The sequence below is a fragment of the Bos indicus genome, chromosome 8 (genome assembly GCF_029378745.1).
Source record: "Bos indicus isolate NIAB-ARS_2022 breed Sahiwal x Tharparkar chromosome 8, NIAB-ARS_B.indTharparkar_mat_pri_1.0, whole genome shotgun sequence".
Classification (NCBI taxonomy): Eukaryota; Metazoa; Chordata; class Mammalia; order Artiodactyla; family Bovidae; genus Bos; species Bos indicus.
In genome coordinates, this window is record NC_091767.1 from 10,127,439 (window position 1) to 10,147,990 (window position 20,552).

The 20,552-nt window shown below is 46.2% G+C and overlaps 1 protein-coding gene and 1 non-coding gene across 3 annotated transcripts in view; one reads left to right on the plus strand and one right to left on the minus strand.

The window, feature by feature from the left end:
- The window catches only part of FBXO16 (F-box protein 16), a 61,681-nt gene extending 42,470 nt beyond the window's left edge, over positions 1 to 19,211 (plus strand). Inside the window, exons 8-9 of one of the 2 annotated variants that reach the window (XM_070794415.1) lie at positions 6,706 to 6,728; positions 7,439 to 7,566. In XM_070794415.1, the coding sequence (XP_070650516.1) occupies positions 6,706 to 6,728; positions 7,439 to 7,448 (33 nt within the window). In that variant the 3' untranslated portion in view covers positions 7,449 to 7,566. Of the gene's footprint in view, positions 1 to 6,705; positions 6,729 to 7,438 lie in introns of both variants that reach the window. The other variant, XM_019965830.2, reaches the window with a different exon arrangement.
- On the minus strand, positions 1,266 to 1,372 carry LOC139184747 (U6 spliceosomal RNA). Its single transcript, XR_011568301.1, has one exon. It is a non-coding gene; the product is annotated as a U6 spliceosomal RNA (small nuclear RNA).
- Positions 19,212 to 20,552: the final 1,341 nt, after the last annotated feature.

The following is a 20,552-nucleotide window of genomic DNA, read 5'->3' on the forward strand; positions in this document are numbered from 1 at the left end:
TTTTTCACTTTTTTTCCCCCTATCTGGATTAAGAGACGAGGAGAAAGGAGTATTCTCTAAAGCAATTCATGGTTCACATCTAAGAAAGAACAATGGTTTAAGCATTGGGAAACCCCAGGTTCTGGCCTTAGCTCTGCTGTTGACTGGCAGACACTCAAGCTATTTCTAAAATAAGTTAAAATTGCATCTTTTTTTAAAATAACAGGTTTCTTTTAAATATTTATCTTATTTATTAAGTAGTTATTTCACTGCACCGGGTCTTAGTTGCAGCACATAGGATCTTCAATCTTCCTTGTGGCGTGTAGGATCTAGTTCCCTGACCAGGGATTGAACCCACACCTACTGCATTGGGGCACAGAGTCTTAGCCACTGGACCACCAGGGAAGTCCCTAAAATACCTCTTTAATGTCTCTTCCAGGCTAAAGTCTGAATCTCTGGACCCTCAAAGTTTCCCACCACATTTACTCTCTGCTTTCCCCTAATACCAAAAAAGAATCCAGTGTATTCATGAATCTTAATTCTAAATCATTAAAAACTGGTCTCTGTCTCCTTTTTTTTTCCTTCAAACTTTAGAAAACCTGATTAATTAAAACAGAAGAATTTATAAAACATAGTTTATACAGTGGTTTTCTTGCAAGCAGTCTTCAATAGACTTCTTTCAAATTCTGACATATCTGTCAGATAGGTGTTTGGTTTGGATGTGCAGAGCTAAAAATATCTAAAGGAGAGATTTTTAATTACGTAGTTCAATCCGTGAAATTCCTGAGAATTCCATTTGGAAGAAAGAATAAGAAAGAATATGGGGGACTTCCCTGGTGGTCCGGTGGCTAAGACACTAGTCCCAGTGTAGGGGGCCTGGGTTTGATCCCTGGTCAGGGAACTAGATTCCACATGCCACAGTGAAGACGTGAAGCAGCCAAATAAATAAATAAAATTTAGGAGCAAAACAACAATGTTTTTTTTTTTAATGGAATATGGGCTTTGCAGTCTGAGAGACCTGGCTTTTTTTTTTTTTTTTTTTTATGGTAGCAAGCAAACAGGATTTATTTCAGAGAGAAAGTACAAAACTCTCAGCATAGACACTGAGAAGGGGTGACATGCCCCAGACCGGGGCTTTTTTACTAAGCACTGCAACTTTAGATAAGTTACTTAACCTCTCTGAGCCACAATTTTTAAAAAATTTTCCCTGTTTTATTCATACTTTTTAAACTTTATTTTTTAATTGGAGGAAAACCGCTCTACAGTGTTGTGATGGTTTCTGTCGTAAAAACATGAAATGCTCCACCAGTTTGCATGTCATCCTTGAGCAGAGGCCATGCTAATCTTCTTTGTATTATTCCAGTTGAGGTATATGTGCTGCTGAAGTGAGCACTGAGCCTCAATTTCTTCATCTATAAAATAGGAATAATGATACCTCCCTTGCAGGACTGTTGTGAGGATCACATGCCAGGTATATATTAAGTACTCAATACATGTTCACGTTCTCCTCCATTAAACACCTTCTTATTTTTCACTTTGCTGACCGAGAGCACACGCTTTGGCCTGAAACAGCCTAGGTTCAGTGCCTGATCCCACAGTTTCAGCAACTCAGTGATTTGGGACAAGTTGTTGACAATCTCAGAAGCACTGTTTTCTCATCTGGAAAATGGAGTTAGCAACAACAAGGCCCAGCTCCAGGAAGCGTTCATGAATTAGTCACATCCATCAGAATCACATCAGATCACCATGGAGACAGCAGGGATGCTGAGAGAGTGCTGATGCTGAGTGGCTGCTGAGTTGCTGACAAGGGGTCAGCCAGGTGGCCAGGATGAGGCTCCAACCTTCTCTTTCTCAATTTTACCTTTACTTTCCCCCACTTTTCTTTTTGTAAATATTTTTAATTGATTATTTTTGGCTGTGGTGGGTCTTAATTGCAGCATGTGGGATCTTTCATTGTGGGGCACGGGCTTCTCTAGATGTGACTCCTGGGCTCAGTAGTTGTGACTTGCAAACTTAATTGCCCTGTGGCTTGTGGGCTCTTAGTGCCCCCACCAGGGATCAAACCCTCGTCCCCTGCATTGGAAGGCAGATTCTTAACCACTGGACTACCAGGGACAGGCCCTCCCCACTTTTCTTTGTCTTTCTCCTTTGTCTTCTCTCTCACAGTTTCTGCTGTGTGAAAAATGGTTGCATCCAGAGCGGATATATTTTCTTTCCCTGCACGGCCTCCATAAATCTTGTGTCTGTGCATGACTCCTTCTCAGTGCTGGGTTTTTGATTCCACGCCCCCAGGTAGAATACTGTGTGTTGAACTCTGTGCCATGGATTTGGTGCTGTGCGCCCTCCTCTGCCTCTGATACCTCCAAGATGAAAAGACCTAATTGCTAAGAATCCTGGGGGCAAAATTAATTCTCAGGGAGGACCACGACTTAGCATCTTTGCATTTCTCCTTTGCCTCTGAAAGAGCATAGTCTGCTTGTTCTGTCTTGTGGCCTCTTGTTTGATCATGCTATGCATAATAAATTAACGTGGCATTTCCAACAGGAGTAATTCTCCTTGCTTCTCTTTCCCTGAATATTTAGAGTGGGGCCAAATGGCTTCTTGTTTTTACTTAAGAGTTAAACAAAAGGGACTTCCCTGGTGGTGCCGTGGTTAAGACTGTGCCTTCCAATGCAGGGGCTGCAGGCTCAATCCCTGATGGGGGTACCAAGATCCCACATGCCTCACTGCTCAAAAACAAAAACAAAACACAGAAGCGATATTGTTACAAATTCAATAAACAACTTTAAAAATGGTCCACATCAAAAAAATCTTTGATATATATGTGTGCGTATGTAGTCTATATGTATGTGCAGTGTATAACCCTTTGTACTAAATAGTTTGGCTTTTTACAGCAAACTACATTAGAAGCCAATTTTCTCAGACATGGATGCTTTGAAATGTAAATTCATAGTCTCTACTAACAAACAACCATAGGAATTCTATGTCCTGTGCACATTTGGCGGTACATCCCAACTTTATGTCACCTACTTGGGAGGCTGAATGGTGCCATCACATAATCTTGGACTTAAATTTCAAAACCCTGGCTAGAATCTTCTGCTTAGCCTTTCCCCGACAACTGATGGTTTCACCCCAGAGCTAAAGACAAATGAAGAACAAAAACAGGCCTGTTGCTGTGTTAATTATTTCTTGCTCACCTCTATTTCTCTATTTAAAAAAATTTTTAAGGTATATATTTTTTAATGTGGACCAATCTTTTTTAATGGCCACATCATACAGCATGCAGGATCTTTAGTTGGAGCGTGCAAACTCTTGGTTGTGGCATGCGGGATCTAGTTCCCTGACCAGGGATGGAACCCCGGCCCCTTTGCATTGGGAGCTCGGAGTCTTAGCCACTGGACCACCAGGGGAGTCCTAGACCCATTGTTTCTTGACTGCTTTCCTTTCGTTCCTGCAGTCCTTTCCTCCCTTAAGATCATTAATTACTGAGACCTGTTTAAGGGCAAGCACTGTGGCCAGGCTTAGATCACAAAATGTCTGGGACCAAAATGGGACAAATGTCTTGGACCAAATGTCTTGGACAAAGACATCATGCCTGGTTCTCTTTCTTCAGGGACCCCTCCCCTATCTGCTTACAACACCCAACGTTGACATAAAAGAAATTTGCAGTTATTTCAACCAGATCATCAGATGCTCTGGACCAAACTCAAGATTGTCAGATTTATACCCTTTGTATACTTCCTCAGGCTTCCCAGGTGGCTCAAGTGGCAAAGAATCCACCTACCAATGCAGGAGATGCAGGCAGGAGATACAGATTTGATCCCTGGGTCGGGAAGATCCCCTGGAGGAGGAAATGACAGCCCACTCCAGTATTCTTGTCTGGAAAGTTCCGTGGGCAGAGGAGCCTGGCGGGCTACAATCCACGAGGTTGCAAAGAGTCAGACACAACTTAGCCACTGGACACACACACACACACACGCATAGAATTCCCCACATTTTGTCTTTCCTCCTTAGATTTTGTCTTTCCTCTTGTCATGATGGGCATTAAAGTCTTAAAATGAAGAGGGTCTATAAGCTTGTTTTCAGGGACAACCAGGAAGAGTGGTGGCTGACCAGCCCACTCAAGATGGCCGTTCCCTTGCTCTCTGTCCGTCCCCTGCCTGACCAGTGCCTGCTTCACTTACACTGACTCTGGCCTTCCTACATACTTGTCTTGGGCGCCAGCTAGTGATCGTTCTTATCAAAGGGGCGGTGAGGGGTGTGCCCTTCTGTTGGTTTCCCTGGTAATTGATGAGCCCATCTTACATCAACTCCCCTGTAACTGGCAATCTCCCCCTCCACCAGGAGCAAACACTGCTGCCACGTCCTGAAGGTGTATGCTGCACAGGGTGGGGGGTCGCTCCAGGACTTTGCTTCAGACACAGAAGCTCCCCATCTGTCAAACCACTGATGTCTCTGTTGCCTGATGCATGTGTGCATGCTAAGTCACTTCAGTCATCTCTGACTCTTTGCAACCTTATGGGCTGTAGCCCAGCAGGCTCCTCTGTTCATGGGATTCTCCGGTCAAAAACACTGGAGTGGGTTTGCCATTCCCTTCTCCAGGGGATCTTCCTGGCGCAGGGATCGAACCCCCATCTCCTGTGTCTCCTGCATTGCTAGTGGATTCTTCACCGCTGAGCCGCCGGGGAAGCCCTCTGTTGCCCAATCCAGGCTTTCTTCAGTCTGGAAGCTGGGCAAATTCAGGCTTTGTAGGCCTGTGAGGTGCAGTCCAACAGGTGGGCATAAGGAGACCAGCTTCCAGAGCCCCTCAGGAAGGAGTGAGAAACTTGACAGCTTGGGGAGGTGGTGACAATTACCAAGAGGAGAGGTGGTGGGGCGGGGGAGTCCCTGGGACCTGCCAGGGTGGAAAAGGAGAGCTTGATAGGAGCCTGCCTGGGCTTGTGGATCTCCCCCTGCGGGGACTTAGGAGAAAGCGTTCCTCAAATACAGTGATAAATACACTCTGCACTGTAATAGGATTCCATTTGAAACTGTTACAGCCGAGGTGTTACGAGCCCATTCTTGTGTCACAGAAAGCTAGGCTGTTCCTCCATTTGGAAGGTATTATTTTATTTTCCTTGTTCCCAAAATAGCACAAAGGAAGGCTTCTGTTTGTTCTCTTACCTTGTGCTAATCTTAGAGCAACATGAAAATGCTGGCTGTACGCAGATCTTGAAACAACACCGAAAACTTCCAACACGGGAAGACAATTAATTCCCACTCCTTCCCCCTTTCCTCTTGGATTCCAACGACTGGCTGTGTTTAACCCTAGTTTTGCCTACTCTTTCCCAGAAAAGTCACAGCTAACATGCATGGATCTACTAGCAGGAGCAGAGATTCAGTAGGATGTGGGGTTCCAGCTTGATTCTCCAGGGGCTGACATCTCATCAGAGAACTAGTCCTGAAGAGCATATGTTCAGTGCTGAGTTTGGGGGTCTGCATGATAATGGCTTCAGGAATGTAGCCGAGACAAAAATCCCTGAGGGTTGAAACACTCAAGCTTCTTGGAGAAGGTGGCCCTCCAAGGATAGATGTAGAGAAGGAGTAAAGAGAGCAGGTGAGTAAGTCAGAAAGAGAAAAACAAATATTGTATACTAATGCATGTATGATATGCGTTATGGCAGGCTACAGTCCATGGGGTCTTTATGACCAAAGTCATGACCAAAGTGACTTAGCATGCACCCACCACACATATATACAGAATCTAGGAAAACAGTACTGATGAACCTATTTACAGAGAAGAAATGGAGATGCAGATGCAGGGAATGGACTTGTGGACACGGCGGGGGGAGGAGATGCTAGGACAAATTGAGAAAGTAGCATTGATATATATACACTCACTCACTCTCAAAGTCACTCAGTCGTGTCTGACTCTTTGAGACCCCATGGACTGCAGCCTGCCAGGCTCCTCTGTCCATGGGATTTCCCAGGCAAAAATACTGGAGTGGGTTGCCATTCCCTTCTCCAGGAGATATTTCCAACCCAGGGATCAAATCTGAGTCTACTGCATTGCAGGCAGATTCTTTACCATTTGAACCACCAAGGAACCCCATGTATGCTCATAACTTGTGGGAGGCTGCTATATAGCACAGGGAGCCCAACCTGGAGCTCTGTGATGACCTAGAAGGGTGGGATGAGGGGGGAGGGAGGCTCCAGAGGGTAGGGATATATATATATATAATTATGACTGATTAACATGGATGTATGGCAGAGACCACCACAACATTGTAAGGCAATTATCCTCCAATTTAAAAAATAGAGAGAGATGGCAGGTGGAGGGTGCAGGCGAGACGAGCCTGTGTGGGGCATCTCTGTGGAGGAAGAGGGACCCAGTTCACGGGAAACAGCAGTCATGGCTGCAGCAATTTCTGATTCAGTGAAAGCCTAAAGTAGCATTTTCCCCAGATTAATGGAAACCCTGTGTGTTGCAAACACACCCATCAGAGCATTAGAGGGAGGTAACGGATGACCTGACTCCTGGGACCTGCCAGCTGAATATGGAGTCGGGAAGGGGACCGTGTTTGGAGAGGCTCAGCCTCTGTCCATCTGCTTGCTCTCCTGTGTTGCTCTGCCCAGTTGGGGCTGAGATAAGGGTGCATGTGCCCCCTCCTGTTCCCTGTAAACTCAGCTTGTATTATGTCTTTCTTTTGCTCTCTCCCTTCCTCTGCCTTTTCTGCTCACGGCCAGATGTTGAGAAGTCCTTCCTCACTGTGAGTTTTGGATGGCATGTCCACGTGTGACAGCAGTCTTTAGTGCGCATGCCCAGATTAGCAGGGAGGGTAAACGATGGGAACTCTATCAATACCCACCTGGTCTGAGGATCACGAGTCTCCAGGCCCAGCTCTAACACCTTTTAGCTCCTTGAACGCTGGCATTTCAACTACCTGCTCTTCGATTTCATTTATTTGTAAAATGGAGACGTTAATACCTCCCTATCTACCTCACACAATTTCCTTGAGGCTCAAATGAAATGTGGTTGTGAAAGTGCTTTGGATACAAAGAAATGTATTTATTAGGAGTAACTCAATGCTTGAGGGGTTGCATGAGGGGGAAGGTGGTGAGACTGGGACGTCTCAATAAATCCCATCCCGTCCTACGATTTTATAAAATTGTTTTATACGACTTTGTCATTGGTTAAGTAACTAGGTGTGTCCGACTCTTGCAACCCTGTGGACTGTAGCCCACCAGGCTCTTCTGTCCGTGGAATTCTCCGGGCAAGAACACTGGAGTGGGTTGCCATTCCTTTCTCCTGGGGATCTTCCCGACCCAGGAATTAAACCCACATCTCCTGCTTGGCAGGTGGATGCTTTACCACTGAGCCTCTAGGGAAGCCCTTTATATTCCTTAAATAAGTTGAATTAGATAGCTTTTTCTGCTGTTCTAACAACTCTCACTCCAGCGGTATCTTTTTTCTCCCTAGAGCTCCTTAAATGCAGAACCCAGGGCCTCCCTACACGTCCCAGCTCACCTTGCTTGGCTTCCTCACCAGCCACTGGGCCTCCCAGCCACTGAAGCAGCAACAAAAACACTCACACGGCATCTCCAGAGGCTCTCTGGACTTCAGTCATCACCCCAGGCCTTCCCGCAGCAGCTGATGTGAAAAAATGTGAAAAGATTTTTCCAAAAACGACAAGATGCTCTACACAGAGACTTGGATGTCACGTGGATCCTTGCTTAGAAACGGCTTAGGAACCTTATTGTGAAAGCGAGTCCTGCAGTATTTCAGGAACAGGTATTCACCGCACAAACATTGACATATTTATAAACTTAGGAATGTGATGATAGATACTGTGGAGTGGATAAAGGGACATATGACAGGATCCTTGGTGAAGTTGGCTGTGTGAGACAAGGTCCGAGAAGGTTATAACCATCACATCCCCAAGGCTCCACAAGCAGTTTAGTGATGGGACGATTGACCGTAGTGTCAGTTTTGGTGGGGCTGCTGTAACAAAGCCTTAGTCCGTTTAGGCTGCTGTAACAAAAGTACCATTGATAAGTGGGCTTCCCTGATGTTTCAGAGGTAAAGAAACAGCATGCAATGCAGGAGACTTGGGTTTGATCCCTGGGTTGGGAAGATGCCCTGGAGAAGGAAATGGCAACCCACTCCAGTATTCTTGCCTGGGAAATCCCATGGACAGAGGAGCCTGGTGGGCTACAGCCCACAGGGTCACAAAGAGTTGGACACGACTGAGTGACTAGACCACCACCACCATTGATGAGTGGCTTAAAAACAACAGACATTTATTTTCTGGAGGCTGGGAAGTCCAAGATTAAGATACGGGCAGGGTTGGTTTCTTCTGAGGCCTCTCTCCTTGGCTTGCAGACGGCTGCCTTCTCCCTGTGTCCCCACAGACTGTCTTCCTTCTCTGCATGCCAATGTCCTAATCTTCTCACTGTGTATATGCTAAGTTGCTCAGTTGTGGCCGACTCTTTGCCACCCCATGGACTGTAGTCCGCTAGGCTCCTCTGTCCATGGGATTCTCCAGGCAAGAATACTTGAGTGGGTTGCCATGCCCTCCTCCAAGGTGATCTTCCAGACCCAAGGATCGAACCCACATCTCTGATGTCTCCTGCATTGGCGGGCGGGTTCTTTACCACTAGTGCCACCTGGGCCTCTTATTATATGGACACAAGTCAGGTTGGATTAGTATGACTTTGTTTAACTTTAATTACCTTTTTGAAGACACTCTCCTAAGACAGTCACATTCTGAGATCTTGGGGGTTAGAACTTCAATATAGGAATGGGGGGCAGGGGTTACAACTCAACCCTTAACTCACACTGTGGGCAAGGTAAAGAGAATCAAGACGAGATGGAGAAGCCACTGGGAACTATTAACAGCAGAAGCTTCCATCATCCTTGGGCCTGGAGAAACAAAAGAGAAAGGGTGTGCTATTCCTAGAACCCATCCAGAGCTGTGGTCATAGGAGAGGAACCGCCCAGTGTGGGTTCTGTATGACAGAGGAAGGCACCCATGGTGGAGACCAGGCTCTGGCAGGGAGGGAGGGAGAAGACCCACCCCTCTCTCTCCCCACCCTTCACACTCCTCCCTTCACACTCTGATAGTGCTTCCCTTGGTCAAGAGCTGAGAAACAGGAACTGAGAACAGCGAAGCCTGGGGGCTACAGCTTGTAGACGGCAGGCTTTGAGGCAGGGAACAGGCTGACAAATGTGGCCAGGGGTGGGAGGGGAGCAGTGGAATTTGAGTGGGACGATGAAGAATCACCAGCTCAGTGGAGAAAACAAAGCCATTTCCAAAGGAGGAATTAATTATGCATACTCAGGTAACATAAATGGGCTTTAAAGTGTCATCGGAAGATAGAAAATGCTACTTAGCTGCAAAAAATATTAGTCATACATTCAAAACTGAACCAAATATTCATGTAACCATTTCCAGTCCCAGAAGTTACTATTCTAAGATACTTGTTTGCAGAAGTAAAGCAGAATGATAGAAAAATAGGTTTGTCAATCTTGTCGTGTTGAACACTTATGTTCTTAAAATAGGATGGGAAGTATTACTGGAACTATTTCGGAATAGAAAGCAGCTCTCTGCCTCAGGAGAGTGCCTGTGTGACTGCACCCATCAATGGTTACAGCATGGTTATATGAACTGGGTACGTCCTCTGTGTTATCGCGCTGGGGGTGCCATAACAAAATACCATAGGCTGGTGGCTTCAACAACAGAAATTTGTTTTCTCACCACTCTGGAGGCTGGAAGCCTGAGACCCAGTGTTGACAGGGTGGATGTCTGCTGAGAGCTCCCTTTGGGTTGCCTTTTCAGTGTGTGCTCACACGGTCTTTCCTGGGTGACTTTGCAGGGGGAAAAGGCGAGGGGATGGAGGGAGGGGGAGAGAGAGCGATCTCTTGGTGTCTCTTCTTTTTTTCCCTAAGTTCAAATCATCCTGATTTTATGGTCACAGAAATACTACAAATATCCACAATTGGTGAACACCATTATAACAAATACAGATAGAAGGATGGATAGAGAGCTACACAGATAGAGTGAGTGTAACAGGAATAGGCTCAATCTGCATGTGCTGTTTTAAAAGTGTAGTGTTGAATTTAGCGTTACTTGAATTTTTTTTTTAATTTATTTGACCACACCAGGGCTTAGTTGTGGGATGTGGGATCTTTAGTTGCAGCATGTAGGATCTAGTTTGCTGACCACGGATCAAACCCAGGCCCCCTGCATTGGGACACAGGCTTGATCCCTGGGTCAAGAAGATCCCCTGGAGGAGGAAATGGCAAGCCACTCCATTATTCTTGCCTGGAAAATCCCATGGACAGAGGAGCCCGGCAGGCTGCAGTCCATGGGGTCGCAGAGAGTTGGAGATGACTGAGCGACTTAGCACACACTCATGCATTTCCTTAAAGGCCCCACGTCCGAATACAGCCCCTCTGGGGGTTAAGACTTCAACATATGAGTTTTGGAGGGGAGCCAAACATTCAGTCCATAACATCCTGCGTAGTGATATGAAATAGATGACACTTGATACCTTGATACTGATAGTCATTAAATCAAGAAAACTTCATTGCACACCTACTGTGCACCAGAATCTCCGCTAGGCTCTGAGATTATAGGTAAAAGGAAAACAAAAAAAAAGCCTCATTGTTTAATGAGTTTATAACTTGAAGAGAGACAGAGTAGCTCTTCGAACACAGTGGTTGCTGCCAGGAGAACTTGAGCATTTGTGCTGTCACTTGGTCATGTTCGGCTCTTTGAGACCCCATGGACTGTAGCCCACCAGACTCCTCTATCCATGGGATTCTCCAGGCAAGAGTACTGGAGTGGGTTGCCATTTCCTTTTCCAGACCCAGGGATCTCTTGGGTCTCCTGAATTGGCAGCGGGTTCTTTACCACTAGCATCCTTGGTTGCTCAGATGGTAAAGATTTCACCTACAATGCGGGAGACCTGGGTTCTATCCCCAGGTCAGGAAGATCTCCTGGAGGAGGGCATGGGTACCAGTATTCTCGCCTGGGATTTCCATGGACAGAGGAGCCTGGCGGGCTGCAGTCCATGGGGTCACAAAAGAGTCAGGACACGACTGAGCGACTAACACTGTCACTTTCTGTTCCGTGCCTCCTGGGAAGCCCCAGAGCGCCTAGATAGGACGAGTAAACCACTCCCTGGGGGCTGCAGAAGTGATGTGCAAGCAGAAACAGAGGTGAGGAGTTGGATAGTAAACACGGGGTGGGACAGACAAGGGGGAGCATTCAGGATTGAGGAAGACGATACACAGAACTAGGGTGACCAGGATCCTGGTTTGCCTGGGGCTGTCCTGGTTTTAGCACTAAAAATCCCACATCCGGGAAAGCTCGGGGTCGCTGAGCCTTATATGTAGAGGTGTCAATAGTACAGTAGAGCTGGTGCATGGAGGAGGAGGGTTGCAGCAGGGCTGATGGGAAAAAAGCTGGAAAAAAGGCAGGAGCCCAAACAGGAACCGAGCCATGCTCAGGAGGTAAGGCTTTCTTTTGGAGCTAGCTGAGTACTCAGTGCTGCTGTGCTGTGCTTCCTTGATCAGTCGTGTCTGACTCTTTGGACCCCGTGGACTACACAGTCCATGGGGATTCTCCAGGCAAGAATACTTGAGTGGGTTGCCATGCCCTCCTCCAGGGGAATCTTCCCAACCCAGGGACTGAACCCAGGTCTCCTGCGTTGCAGGCAGATTCTTTACCACCTGAGCCACCAGGAAAGCCCAAGAATACTGGAGTGGGTAGCCTATCCCTTCTCCAGGGGATCTTCCCCACCCAGGAATCCAACCAGGGTCTCCTGCATTGCAGGCGGATTCGTTACCAACTGAGCTGCCAGGGAAGCAAGTAATCAGTAAGTGATCTTAAGTAGGGGAGCAACTTGCTGAGACCAGATTTTTTTTTTTCCTATAGCAAATTATTGTAATATTTATTTATTTTCTGTAATCTGCAGTGTGACTTTATTTTTAAATTTTTATCAGAGTGTAGCTGCTTTACAATGTTGTGTAAGTTTCTGCTATATACTTTGCTGTACATATTATTGTTCAGTCGTGTCTGACTCTTTGTGACCCCATGGACTGAAGCACACCAGGCTTCCTAGTCTTTCATCATCTCCTGGAGTTTGCTGAAACTCATGTCCATTGAGTCAGTGATGCCATCCAACCATCTCATCCTCTGTCAACCTATTCACCTCCTGCCTTCAATCTTTCCCAGCATCAGGGTCTTTTCCAGTGAGTTTGGCTTTTCAGGTAGCCAAAGTATTGGAGCTTCAGCATCAGTCCTTCCAATGAATATTCAGCGTTGATGTCCTTTAGGATTAACTGGTTTGGATCTCCTTGCTGTCTTTTTTTGGATGTCCTTCCCATCTAGGTCACCACGGGGCACTGAGTAGAGTCCCCTGTGCTCTATAGAAGATTCTCATTAGTTATCTATTTTATATATAGTATCATAGTGTGGGGCTTCCCAGGTGGTGCTGGTGGTAAAGAACCTGCCTGCCAATGCAGGAGACTAAGAGACACAGGTTCAATCCCTGATTCAGGAAGATCCCCTGAAGGAGGGCATGACAATCCACTCTCATGTTCTTGCCTGGAGAATCCCACGGACAGACGAGCCTGGTGGGCTACAGTTCACGGGGTCGCAAAGAATCGGACACGACTGAAGGGGCTTAGCAGGTGTGCATGCAAATCAGTAGTTTATAAGTGTCAGTCCCAATGTCCCACCTTCTCCCATCATCCCCAGAGACTTGCATTTAGAAAGAGCTCTATCTGCTGGGTGATGAGGAAGAGGGACGATATTGAGGGCCATTCAGGAAGCTGTGGTGGTTTTTCAGGGAACAGCGATGGAGAGCGAAAGTAAAACGATGTGGGGAGATGGAGAGACCCAGAGGATTTGCAATGTCTTAAGGAGGAGTAACAGGCCTTAGAAATACATGTTTGGGAGGTGAGAGAGAAGGAGCAGTCAAGGATGACTCCCAGGTTGCTGGCTTGGGCAACTGGAAAAAGTCTTGGGAAGTAATTTAGACGGTTTGGAAATACCTTCCCCACTGCACCCTGTGTGAGAATACAAAACAAAGCAGCCTTTCTTCTGCTTCCCAGACAGCTCTTGGTGACCTAAAATCTCAGTTATTGTGCAGCTGCCCCAGAGGTCTCCGGCCCATGCAGCCAGGAGACTTTCGGCATGCTCAGGTTGGAGAGGAGGTTTGTGGGAGAGGGGGAAGCAGAGGGACATTTATGACGCTAGATACTTCCTCAAGGTCTGTGTACTCTGTCTTGTTTAAGCTTCACGAAAATCTTACCAGAGAGGAAGGTGGGGACTGTTATTCCCATCTCAGAGTTGCTGAACGGGGATAAACTAACATGCCCTGGGGGCCACAGACACAGAGCAGCAGAGCTGAGCTTTAAACCCAGCTGTGGGGACTTCCCTGGTGGTCCAGTGGTTAAGAGTCCGTCTGCCAGTGCAGGGGACACGGGTTCGATCCTTGGTCGGCAAAGATTCCACAAGCCGCAGAACACAGCTACCGAAGCCTGTGCGTCCTAGAGCCTACGCTTCCCAACTGGAAAACCCACCGCAGTAAGAAGCGTGTGCGCCGCAACTAGCGAGTAGCCCCCACTCACCACAACTAGAGAAAAGCCTATGCAGTAGTGAAAACCCAGTGCAGCCAAAATAAATACATAAAAAAGACTCCACCTCCCAGTGCAGGAGGTGTGGGCTCGATCCCTGGTCAGGAAACTAAGATCACACATGCTACAAGGTATGGCCCAAAATTATTAAATAAGTAAATTTTTTAAAAATATATATTAAAAAAAAATTAAAACCCACCTGTCTGACTCTGAAGAACAGCTCTTTCCACCAGTGAGTTCCCTAGTTTCTACCCAGTTGGATATGTGTTCCATGTACTGCCATGCCTTGATTCTGTCTTTATTTAGCAGTCCAGCAGGATGCAGACAAGGTAAGGACTGTCTCCTTCAGGGCCCTAAGAGGCCAGTTGAAGGCTGCTTGCCTGATGGAGCAAGGTTTGCAAGAAAGCATCTTCATCCTCTGTAACTGGTCCCCACAGTGATGAAACCTGCAAAACTCTGAAAGCCGTACTTTCTGTATAATTATCTTTGTGAGCATCAAGGCTATGGAGACAGTGTGCCCATCGACAGCCTGTTTAGGGAGGTTGGGATTGTGTGTTAGTTGCTAAGTCGTGTCTGACTCTTTGCAAGCCCACCAGGCTCCTCTGTCCATGGAATTCTCCAGGCAAGAATACTGGAGTGGGTTGCCATTTCCTTCTCCAGAGGATCTTCCCCACCCAGGGATCGAACATGGGTCTCTTTCATTGCAGGCAGATTCTTTACCATCTGAGCCACCAGGGAAGCCCAGAGGGTTGGGGGAAGGAGATGAAACTCAAGAGACAGGTAGGCATGAGCAGGATACTACACGAAAGAAAGGACCACAGAAGGAGTCTCCAGGGCCTCCCTCCCAAAGATGGGAGTGTACAGCGAGCTTGTCTAAACCTCCGAAGCGACTCTGGAAAACTGACAGCCATGAAAGGGGTCCCGACAGGGAGGCTGCCCTCCTAGGTCAGGGACCTTCTAGAACTGGGGCCTTAAAAGAAACCCGAGAGCCAACCCGAGCTCCTGTGTAACCAGCCACACTTGTATTTTGATGTGACTCTTGACCGAATTCCTGCAGAGTGTTAATAGATAATCCATCCATTTTGCATAGCCTTCTATTGTTATTTCTGCATGTATTTTGCTCCTCTACCCCTTCTAGATTGGGATTTCTTTAAAAGACCCTAGTTTCACTCTGTCCGTGTTTTCACAAGTTCTTTTACCCAGTAGACACGTGACTGGCGTTTGTTGGCCTTGGAGTAAAACGGTCCTTTCTCCACTACCTTCTTTAGTCACTGACACTGGCAGAGAAAGGACACAAGAGGGCGCTCCTTCCCCACTGATCTGAGTTCAGGTCTTGGAGCCTGAGACAGGACAGACATTGATAGAAACGTTTTTAAACTACTTTGGGGGAGTTTTGAATATTTACACCGCCACACTTAGGAAAATCTTCTTTCAGCTCAAGCCTTCGATTCCATTTGAATCAAACTAATATTCACATAATTTTTGAAGAATTTATAATCTAAGGAAGAAGCATTTATTTAAAAAAACCAACCAACCACTTTATATCCATTAGTATGGTTCTTATTAAAAACACAAAATAGTGAGTGTTGGCAAGGATGTGGAGAAATTGGAAGTTTCCTGTGTTGCTGGGGGGGGAGGTAAAACGACCACTGCTATGGAAAACAGTATGGTGGTTCCTCAAAAAAATCAAACATAGAATTACCATACGATCCAAGCAATTTCGCTTCTGGGTATATTCCCAAAAGAATGCAAAGCGGCCACTCAGAGAGCTGTTTGTACACCCATGTTAATAGCAGTGTTATTTGCAATAACCAAAGGGCGGAAGCAACCCAAGTATCCACTGACAGATGAATGGATAAACAAAATGCAGTGCAACATGTGCGCAGCCATGTCCAACTCTGCGACTCCATGGACTGTAGCCCGCCAGGCTCTTCTGTCCATGGGATTCTCCAGGCAAGAATACTGGAGTGGGTTGCCATTGCCTTCCCCGGGGGATCTTCCCGACCCAGCAATTGAACCTGGGTCTCCTGCATTGGCAAGCAGATTCTTGAGCCACCAGGGAAGCCCGTAACATACGAGGGAACAGTATCAAGCCTTAAAAAGGAAAGCACTTCTAACACATGCTGTAATGTGGATGGCAAAGGACAGCGTGTGGTTCCACTTATTGGAGGTCCCTAGAGTGGTCAGATTCATAGAGACAGAAAGTAGAATGGGGGTTACCAGGGGTACCAAGCATTTATTTTTATTTTTAAAACCAAGACTGTATCGTTTTAAGTTATTTGTTTATTTGGCTGTGTGGGGTCTTAGTTGCGACATGTGCGATCTGCATGGTGCCACGCAGGATCTTTCGATTTGGTGCACAGACTCTAATTGCGGTGCATGGGCTTAGTTGATCCGCAGCATGTGGGACCTTAGTTTCCCAACCAGGGATTGAACCTGCGTCCCTTGCATTGCAAGACAGATTCTTTATGGCTGGGCCACCAGGGAAGTCCCACCAAGTACTTAATAGATACTGAATTTCGCTTTGGGAAGATGAAAAAGTTCTGGAGATGGATGATGTTGGAGGTTGCACAACAATATGAATCTACTTAATTCTACTAAAACATAACATTTAAAAATGGAAGAATTAATTTTAAAAAGGGACAGAGAGAGATGTGTCTTTAAGCCCAGTTTCATGTACAGCCTTATCTCTTGCCAAGGTGCCTTGGAGAAGTGAAGACCCTTGTGACCGTGTATCATGCATGTTGGTGAGGGAGAGAGCCACAGTTTCTGAGCATGGCCCCTGCTATGACCAGTGTCCCACCCATCTGGGCTCCTGGTTCCGTCCACTTTGGTGCTGGGACCACACTATCTCAGTTTAGCGTCTTTCGGGTGCCTTACATGCTTCACCCCACACGTAACCACTCGTCTTTACACCGTTATCACTGGACTCAGCCCTATTCCTCTCCTTCATTTCACTAAACACTTTCTTGCAAGTTCCATGTGTATCTCTCTTTTGTTCTTTAATACCTCCCTCCTCTCCTTAAACCAGGAAACCCGGTCTCAGCCCTCACCTCGTGGCAATTTTACTCTCATGGTGTCTCAGTCCAGTCTGGGCTGCCGAAGCAAAATACTGTGGATCAAGGGGCTTAAAAACCACAGACATTTATTCCTCCCAGTTCTGGTGGCTGGAGTTCGAGATCAAGATGCCGCAGATTCCGTGTCTGGTCAGACCCCATAGCTCCTTCCTGTGTCCTCACCTCTGGGGTCTCCTTTATAAGGGTGCTCATTCCACTCATGGGACTTCCTGGGTGGCTCAGCAGTAAAGTATTCACCTGCCAGTGCAGGAGAAGCAGGAGGCTCAGGTTTGATCCCTGAGTTGGGAAGATCCCTTGTAGGAGGGCATGGCAACCCAGGAGTATTTTTGCCTGGAAAATCCCATGGACAGAGGAGCCTGGCAGGCTATAGTCCACGGGGTCCGTGCCTTAATCGTGGTCTGTTCCTTGAATCTGCAGTGACCTTCTGTTGACTCCGTGGACATTCTTGAGGTCTTGCCTGAGAGGTGCTCAGCTCTGTCAGCTTCACCTGATTATGATGACGACTCCCAAATCTCTCCTAGAGGACAGCCACCGTCCCTCACATCATCCTCTTTTTCCCCCGATTTATAGGGTGTTTGTGCTTTGGATGTTCTGCCAGCACCTCACACTCAGCCGCTGAGGCTGTCTCGTTTATTTCCTAAACACGAGATGGGGCGGGAGGGGTTTTAGGCACTTCTGATAGGGTTGCTCCACTCGGCTTCATGGTTGTGGGCAGGTGGGGGGATCATTTAATTTCTCAGTTTCCTTACAGAGGAAGAGATTTACTTCCCCAAAAATCCTACCTGTGAGAAATAAGAAAAAAATAATCTGGGGCCTGCCCTGGGAGCCCATGGTTAAGACTCTGCGCTTCTCATGAAGGGGGCATGGGTTCAGTGATCAGGGAACTAGGATCCTGAGTGCTGTAACTGAGACTCAGTGCAGCCAAATAAATGAATAAATAAAATCCCACATGCTGAGCGGTATGGCCAAAAAAAAAAAAAAAACAGTGTGTGTACTGTAAGGAAAAATACACAGGTGCCATTGATTGGCAGAAGCTGGGAATGAGAGGCTCTACCTTCTCCTGAGTGCACCATCGCACATAAGTGGAAGCTCAGGTGGTCTAGAAATGCTTGTGCAAGAGCGGGTGAGCTGTCGGGGTGGTCTGCCCTGCCTGCTGACGTGGAGACGCAGGTTAACTCCTAGACCCGGCATATTCTACCCCACTTTGTCTAGCAGGCTCCCTTACTCATCAGTTGTCAAAGAACTAAAAAGTTATATACTCTCAGAAAGGCGCAGTTCTAACCCAGTAGGACTGAAATAACCTTATCTTAACAAATACCACCAACTCCTTCAATTCCTGTTATGATGGTTCTCAACCCCAATAGGGGGATATGACACTCTTATGACTCTGTGCTGATGATTCTGGGAGAGTGCATAAAAATCGGGGTGCATAAGGTGATCTAGAATTTTGGGAGGAAAATGCACCCCGAGTTGAGAATGATGACTCTGTTACAAGATTGTCTTGTGGAAAAGCCCAACTTATTTATTTATTTACTCCCTTGATAAATCATTGAAACACTAATAACTGAGTTTTTCATGAGCCCCCATCCACTTGTCATCAGTGTATTTAACAAAGATACCATCCTTTTGTACTTAGAAAAGTTGTTTCTCTTTGAGACTCCATAAAGGATTCTAAAGGTGAACAGGATCCTTGCAATTAAGGGAACTATAATGTAACAGGAAGGTTTCTTACAGAAAAGAAACAATTGGAGGGACTTCCCTGGTGGTCCAGTGACTAAGACTCCCTGCTACCAATGCCGGGGGCCCGAGTTAGATCCCTGGTCAGGGAAGTAGATCTCACATGCCACAACTATAGATCCCTTTTTACGGGGATCCCTTTTTAAGATGCTGCATCTTAAAAAAAAAAAAAAAAAAATCCCACATGTGGCAACTAAGACTCAGTGTAGCCAAATAGATAAATAATTTTAATTAAAAAGATTCCCGGATATTTCTTATGTTCTTTTATGTTTGAAGAACACTGTTGTATACCATTCTGGTTTTTTCCCATGCACTTTTCATAGCAACATACAATTGTGAGTTAGAACAAGAGATTATTATGATTTTAGAGGTTTTCACCAAGTAGAGAGTTGATTTGTTCCTTTAAGGCTGGATGGGATTTATATGCAAGGCGTGGGCCAGGACAGAGTTCCAGGGAGATAAAATTGTTTATGCAAAGAAGGAAAGAAAAAAGCAAATGTGAACAGAGATTAGAAAACTTTTTCTGAAGTCAAGGATTCATGAAGGGGAGTAGCAGTGATAAGGTTGAATAAACTCTGAAGAAGAGGCCAAAGTATTTACTTGGGAGGGCGGTGTTTTCTCTAATGTGCTATGATGAAATTTTGATATATTTCATTCCATCATCCCAAAGAGAAACAATTTTTAAGAAAGAAAAAGACCATATCTTTAACATTGTAATGATCGCAACTACCAGCCTGAGTGCCTGGGAGAAAACCAAGCTGTTAAAATAAATATGACCTGCAATTGCCAAATCTTTTATTATTTACTTGCTGTTTGTCATCAGTTAATGCGAGCAGATGGGCTTCCCTGGTGGCTCAGACAGTAAAGAATCTGCCTGCCAATGCAGGAGACACCAGTTCGATCCCTGGGTCTTCTTCAGGGGTTAGACCCCCCTGGAGAAGGGAATGGCTACTCACTCCAGTACTCTTGCCTGGAGAATTGCAGAGGAGCCTAGCGGGCTACAGTCCATGGGGCCGCAAAGAGTCAGACATGACTGAGCGACTAACACTTCAATGCTAGCAGATAAGAGTTTGGATCCTTACTATAGAAAAACAAATGGGGCGGGGGGGACTTACAAGTTGAGGAAATTCTACCCATTAAGTGTTCTTTTCTCTATGAATTGGGGAAGGGTCACAAGGGCAGACCACCTTGGTTCAGCTCATGGCACATCAGACTTCCCAGAGAAAATGGATTAAGCCCCACTGTCAGCTGTGGGAAGTAAGGCCCGGCAAGGATAAAGGTGTGCTTTTAGGCAGATTACTTTGGTAACCATATACACACTGGGTTGTTGAAGGGAGCAACCAAAGACAAGAAGACCAGTTAGGAGATTACAGCAGTAAACAGCAGTAATCCAGACTGGAGATGAAGTAATAGGACCTTCTATCTAATCTATCCTGCTTTACATTATACACATTCTTTTCACAGGCACTCCCTAAAACAATTATGTGAGGAAAGAAATGTCATTCAAACAAACAAACAAAAATGGAAGTTTAATTTAAAAGGTGGCTATGTGAGCAATATTTTTTTGTTTTCATTTTTATTTATTTATTTGACTGCACCAAATCGTAGTTGCAGCACTCAGGATTTTCAGTCTTTTAGTTGCTACAAACGGGTTTGTTTTTTTTTTAAGTTGTGTCATGGGAACTCTTAGTTGCAACATGTGGGATCCAGTTTCCTGACCAAGGATGGAACCCTGGCACCCTACATTGGGAGCACGGAGTATTAGCCACTGGACCACCAGGGAAGTCCTTGTGAACAATATTTTTTTAAAAAATTAACAGCACTTAGTGCCTGGAAAATCCCATGGACGGAGGAGCCTGGTAGGCTGCAGTCCATGGGGTCGCTGAGAGTCGGACACAACTGAGCGACTTCACTTTCACTTTTCACTTTCATGCATTGGAGAAGGAAATGGCAACCCACTCCAGTATTCTTGCCTGGAGAATCCCAGGGACGGGGGAGCCTAGTGGGCTGCCGTCTACGGGGTCACACAGAGTCAGACACGACTGAAGTGACTTAGTAGCAGCAGTGAGTGGTTGGTTGGTGGGGTAAAGAGCAGCAGGGGAGAGGAATCCACGGTGATCTCAAAATTTTTG